Source organism: Lupinus angustifolius, chromosome LG20, assembly GCF_001865875.1.
Source record: "Lupinus angustifolius cultivar Tanjil chromosome LG20, LupAngTanjil_v1.0, whole genome shotgun sequence".
In the NCBI taxonomy this organism is placed as follows: Eukaryota; Viridiplantae; Streptophyta; class Magnoliopsida; order Fabales; family Fabaceae; genus Lupinus; species Lupinus angustifolius.
In genome coordinates, this window is record NC_032028.1 from 11,921,403 (window position 1) to 11,928,465 (window position 7,063).

Genomic DNA, 7,063 nt, shown 5'->3' on the forward strand with positions numbered 1-7,063 from the left:
ATTTTTGCATCTTCTAAATTTTGAATCAAGATTCCCCACTAAATACAATAATGTTATATATATACACATTTTTACCCATACCACATTTACATATAATTGGGTTTATTTTATATTAGGCAAACCTAAGAGGATATGTATTTCTAAGTGGTGTAAAAAAATAATAAATATTTGTTATCTCAAATCAGGTTATTCATTAATAAAAATATATAGTATTAATTAATTTATTATTATTGTTGTTATTATTATTATTATGATTATTATTGTTTCATTATAATTAATATATTAATATAGAATAAGATTTGAGAAAAGATTTAATATAATATATCTTTGTTGAGTAGGAAGCATTAACCTGAAAAGAAGAAATAAAAAAGAACTGGTTGATATCTTCGTAAAATAGGGAAAGATGAGAAGTCAACCCAAGTAGATAAAAGTCACCAATGAATCACATCACATTGTACAAGTGGAAATATAGGAGGCATGCATGAATAAAACTATATAACTATATTTATGGTTATGCATATGGACCATAGGCAGTTACGTACGTAAAACAAGTGGTCCATACAGAAAATGGCACTAGCTAAGATAATAGCTGTATCAGTGTCTTGATCCTTTTGGTGCTGGGAACTACAGAGCCACTTGTTTTTGGGACCGCCAATCACGTGAGTGGATTGGTTGGATTTTTGGACCAGACACGTTATAGGCTGTGTTGGGTCTGAGAAGAACTATGTTATTAACGAAGAGACAAATACTTAATTTTATATGTATTTTTAATAATAAAAATATTATTATATTGCGTATAAAAGAATAAAAATGTCTTACTATATTATTGTTTCCTTTATTTTTGTGATACTTATCTCTTTATTAATAAAAAAAAAAAATTTACTCCATATTTACATGCATATCATCAGAGAGGGAGAGACCTTCTCGAGAGGGCAATGCAACTAGAAAAGTAAGCGTATGACTCAAACGAATAATGAATCCCTCACTTTGGAAAATGTTTTTGTTATGTCCATAACCTTGTGACTTATCCCATAGTTTTTACTCTTAGTTTTAAAAATAAAAATATCATTTTAAGTATAAATAAAAAATATAATTATTATTGTATTTTATTTTTTGCTTTGTTTTTTATAGCAGTTATCTATTAAGTATTGAAGGACATTATCACTCTTAAATAATGCAAGCTCTATTAATTTTATATCTTTTATTTTTAAGGGATGAAATTCATTTACTCTCGGAAAAAGTTTTAAACTTACTTCACATCTTAATTATCAATTTTAGGGAAATGTGCGATAGTTTAAATTAGTAAGTAAATTTAAACAATTAAATTTTTCTAAAATTGATGGATAAGATATGAGTAAGTTTTTATATTTATCCCTTCTCAATTTTTGGTGCAAACTTCTTTCCATTTTAAAGAAAGGGGAGGGGTAAACTTTGACTGATTTGGATTTGGACACTTATAGACATGTCCAATAAGTATATGAAACCATTTTAATCTGAAGTGATTTAGACTAATATATTATATTAAAAAAGTAATGATATTTAAACATATTTTCCTTTATCAAAAAATATTTAAAGAATTATACATGGTATATTGATATTCTCATAAATACAAAAGAAAATAATTGTAAAAGTTTTTTCATTATTATTAGTATAACATGTATCATTCATTTATATATTAATTATTATTAACTCTTAAATAAAAATAAAAATTAAATGATAAATTAACAGTATAAAAAACTCGATATTAAATTCTAAATACAATCATTCCAAATAGTGGTATAGAAATATGGTAAAAAACAGATGTTTTTCTTCTGTTTAAAATAGTTGTTTCTTCAACTTTTTTTGTGGTTGATGACCCAAGAATTTGTTACCACAGAATTTGAGCCATGTCTCGCCAGAGGAATAAAATTTATCTTTTCTTTGTCTTATAACTGAAATACAATTTTAACTTTAAGGTTAGGAATTTTACCTAAATCTCCCTTCACGTGAAGTTGACAGCTATTAGTGAAAACTAAAAAGACATGATTCAAAGAATTTACAATTAAACTGTTATTAACTGAAATTTAAATTATTTTGAGAAGTACATTTTACATATTTTGTTCTGCATTCACATACATAAAAGATGTATATGAGAGTTTTTGGAAATTATGAAGAAAAGGGAAGAAGGCATCTTTATTATTTGGGAGTTATAAAGGATATTTTATTTTGCCTTCACGTATATCTCCCTAATCAAAGGAGTGGAGAGGAAGTGCAAACAAAAAGGAAGATAAATTATGTTCAACATCTTTGTTATATGGGAATGTGAAATATATGGAAGGAAATAGATAAGAGTATTGTTTTATCTGTTTAAAAATGTAATTATCAATTGGGATTAGACATTTCAGAAAAACCTCAAAATTGAGCATGTGAAAGATTTTAGAGGCTAAAAATACCTTCAAAAAATTTCTGCTCTTTTACTCAACTCTCAAATAAGGGAGATATTTTTGAAGTTCATGCATTCCTTTTATATGTAATATAATAATACTTTTATTATTAAAAATACATATAAAATTAAGTATTTGTATATTCATTAATATATAGAACATTCTGTTCGTAAATCTAATAGTATTAGAGCAAAGTCAGCAAACCCATAATCTCACCATGTTATTTTGTGGTTGCCATAACGGCACGATAAAAGTCCTTGAGTATTCATAACTTCTGTTCTTAAAAATTAAATAATAGTGTCCATCGTGTGATAGCATTAATCTCGAAAGTTTGACGCATGCCAAAGCAGTAATGTTATTCAGATTCCATATCTAAGATGAGTAAATTAACTAGTTATATCCCAACAATCCTTTTTTCTTTCTTTTTTAATTACAAACTGAGAAAAGCCCAAAACAACTAAGAAACAGAAACAGCCAGCAAATACTAGTTTCATGCATGTTTTGAAATATTTGAGATTAGGTTACTTAGGCCTCACTTGCTCACTAGGGCATGTAATGTTTCACATTGTAAAAATCTCTTACATATGTATTTGTTGATTAATCATCTATGATAAGATGATTATATTAGTAACTATATTCAAACTCGTGATTTTAGGGTATGAGACAGTTCCAATGTGATACATGTTATTAATCAGATTTAATGGTCTTATTATATTTTTGAAGTGTAAAATGTCATTCACCTACAAAGGGTGTTAGATATCTATAATGATATTTGTTGGGTTTATTAAGTGTAAAGTTCCACGTTGAATATATGGAGAGGAGTAAAATAGTTTATAAGTAGGAAAAACTCATGGAACTAATGCCTTAAGGTTTTGGTTTAAAACGTGTTGTCTCACTTGTGTCTCTTCACTCTTCCCATACCCTAGTAACAATGAAACTCTCAGTCGCAGTCTGGTCCAACAAGTGGTATTAGAGCCGATGGTTCGCCTGATACCTACACTTGAGAGGGGATTGTTGGGTTATTCAAGTGTGAAGTCTCACATTGGAATATTATATTTAAGATGAGATAGTGAGAGCCTATTCATTCTTACTTGGTTATATGCATAGTCCCACTTAAGAATTTAAAGGTGGATAAATTCTTACTTATATATTCTTTTTAAAACACCCCACTTTAGAGAATTCAACAAACAATTTCATAGCTAAATCTCACCCTTCTTAGAGTATGCAATTTGTGATATTATTACACAGTCTAAGATAGATATTGATCCCAATTATATCCTCATCGTTAATGGCACATTAATAATTTCAAATCAATATTGTGGATGTGGTTAGGACATGTAACAATTTCTTGCATTATGCATGTCAAAATTTCAATTTTTTACTTCAGATTTTTTGCTTGTAATTCCTAGTTATATATAAGATCTTATATATTACCTAAGTGCTACCATTACCAATAGGATTAACATGTTAGAGATATGCGATACTTACGAATATCATCATCACTGAATGGTTTGGAGTCAGCAATTTCATCAGGGGGCATAGCAAAGCCAGTGAAGGAGAATGAAAGCCCCAAGCTAGCACTAGAAGCCCTACTAAGAGCAGCACCACTACTCACCTCATCCAACTCAAACTTCATCTGGCTTATCTGAGCACTTCTCGATTTCCTTATGTGTGTGTTTTTTCCACCACCACGCCCTGGCGACGCCGCTATAAGCCGCCGGCTCGACTTCCTCGACATTGTTCCTACACCATCCACCGTTCCGTTAGTTGAATGGTCACTTGATTGTGGTGACTTGAAAGCTGCCACCATCGACTCCACTAGCTGGTCCGATTTCGTTCTTAGTAATCCTAATGAATTCGCTTTCTCCATGCTCAATCTCACTACTGTTATAGAAAATCAATAATAAAAATTCATAGGTTAGACAAAACAACATTGAACAAGATGAGGAATTAAGCTACTGAATTTATGTATGTTGATACGTACACTCATGCATAGATCATTTGAAATATGATTTAACTAGTATATAGTTTCATATTTTATAAGCTTATTGAACTAGTAATATTTCAGGAGAACTATGCCATAACATTCATATATAATAAGTAAGACCCGTATTACCAGAATTTAATGGGTATGCTTGTTTTCTTTGTTCTGATGTCTCCAAATATAAAGAAAGTTGAGGAATAAAGGAGATCACTAAGGCTCGAAAAGAGTAATAGTGATATATTTGTGAAATAATAAGCTTATATGTAATAGTTCAAAACTTAATTAAGAGTATAATAACAAAAAGTAAGCTTATGAATATATTTGCATGGGACGGTTTAGTAGTTTATAATTTTTTTAAGAGGGTGGGATCATCTCTTCTATTAGACAGTCCAATACAAGAATATAATACCTAGATTCATTTTATTGTCTAAAAAAATCTTTAATTAAAAATAACTTAAAATCTTAACCATTAAAAAAAATTAAATATTATATGTCATCACCTCAACTATTGGAAAATACACAAGGATAACTAAAAATAAAAATAGAGACTGGGATCATAATAGTGTGTATAGAGAAGGCAATACCTCTAGAATTGAGAAACTTGTGGGGATGATGTGAAAATGTGGAATTGTAGACCAAGTTCAACTCAACAACTAGAAAAGTACCAATCAAACGTTTATACTCTATCATGTGGATCACTAAGTAACCCTCTTATAAGGGCACTTAAGTGGCCCACTTAAAGATACCAAACTACCCTCAGTCTAAGTTGCAAATAACAGAGTGATGAAGATATAGGAAATCAGACAACATGGGCCTTCCATGTACGAAAAGTCAGGCAATATTTACCGTACACGTATAAGACATGTACCATTTTTTTCTTGAAAGGGAAGGTTGTGCATGGTGCACCAATGCTTTAAATTTTTACTAAAAAAAAGACAAGTGTAGAAGACTTATCTAATACAGTATGAGAAGGGTTAGATGTACAAAAACCCTATAATCGCTAGTAAAGAGAGGTTAATTTTAGGATGTGAACTAATGAACTCCATGTCACAAGACAAACAATATTAGTTTAGATGAGTCTCACCGTTTAATTTTTTTACATTATCAAAACATTATTTATTATTATTGATATTTATGTTATTTACTTGAAAATTAAAGTGTTTAATATATTATTGATATATGATATATTAATAGTATAAATTCTTTACATGAGAATAAACAATAGCCCATTTAGTCATAGGACAACATGTATTGTTCCACAAATTGTGCCGCTGGATATACCACAACCTTCTGATTAATTGAAAAAATATTTTGAAGATAAAAAATTAATAATTAATTATTTTTCTAACCAACCACAACTAATGATATATGTAGTGGTACAATTTATGAGACAACAAATATATATCATTTAGTAATATACTCCCTTTTATTGGTTGAGGAGTATTTCTAGTGGTGAAAAGATCGATTTGTGAATTGTGATGCTTGTAATGATGGTATTGTTTGTGTAATGTGGAGTGTAAATAATTTGGCTACGTCAAAAAAGTCCTTTACACTATTAATCCACGTCCATTGTTTCTTTCTCTTATTTATTTCATTTTCCATGAGTTTAGAGGTACGTTGGCGTCTATCAATTAGTTAGAGTTATACGTTAAGGATAAAGCTTTTGGTATTAATGATGGTTTTGAACATTATGTGCAATATGGGTGGCAAGTCTTGGCTCATGTGCCGCCTAATCACAATAAAATTGTTTTAATGCGGACAAGATACTGTGTAATGGATTAATGGTATATTGTATGAATATGATGTTCTATTTGTTGTGTTGGAGTGAAGAGGGACCTTCATGCGTGCATGCTTGAGGCCTTGCTTTCAATCCAAATTACCTCACAAGAGGGAAACTAGAGTTTTGTGTACCGAAAATTAAGACATGATATTTAGAAGTACATATCCACACTACAGATGTTGATACGTGATACTAAAATTGTTTTAAAAGTTCAAAATTTTAATTATTTTTTAATTAAATAGTTTAAAAACTTATAAATTTCTCTATCCCTCACATTCAAGAACCAAAAGGGTACAGTTTTGAAAATAATCTCATTTCGATGTTTACTTATTAGCTCTCAAATAAAGCATACGGATTTGTGTGTTTGTTAACTATATATGTGTGAAGTTTACCGGGTTGAGTACCCCTAGTTAATACACACATCATTTGTCCCTAGTTCATACTTGCACATCAAACGATTGCCCTCAAGTAGTAACTATTGTGGTCTTTCTTGTCCTTTTTTCTCTTAATCTATATGGTTAATTTAGGTTATGTTATGCTCTTTAAGTGCGTAAAAATTCATTAAGAGTCTAATTTTGGAGGGGAGGGGAAATGAATGAATGATTTTGAAATTTAGCTGCTCCCTTGTTTGTGAGTTGGGTGAAAGAGATGTGAAGGTTTTGAATGGTTTCTAAAGTTTTTTAAAACCTTTCATGTGTCTATTTTCGTGATTCCCTCAATTTGGAGTTTTTTTAGGGTCAAAATACCTAAATGCAATTAGTAAAATTATATATTTACATTATTCTTTATTTTTCATTGTTAATTATATTTTTAAAGAAAAAATAAAAAAAATAATTATTACATTATCATTATTTTACTTCTCTCTCATCTAAATTT

At 29.6% G+C, this 7,063-nt stretch overlaps 1 protein-coding gene across 3 annotated transcripts in view; it reads right to left on the reverse strand.

Moving 5' to 3' along the window:
- LOC109336111 (ABC transporter G family member 22-like) overlaps nucleotides 1–5,112 on the reverse strand; it is a 12,540-nt gene extending 7,428 nt beyond the window's left edge. For 2 of the 3 annotated variants that reach the window (XM_019572503.1, XM_019572502.1), the window contains exons 1-2: nucleotides 4,992–5,112; nucleotides 3,912–4,307 (exon numbers count right to left, since the gene is read on the reverse strand). In XM_019572503.1, the coding sequence (XP_019428048.1) occupies nucleotides 3,912–4,307; nucleotides 4,992–5,097 (502 nt within the window). In that variant the 5' untranslated portion in view covers nucleotides 5,098–5,112. Of the gene's footprint in view, nucleotides 1–3,911; nucleotides 4,308–4,539; nucleotides 4,638–4,991 lie in introns of those variants that run through there. The other variant, XM_019572504.1, reaches the window with a different exon arrangement.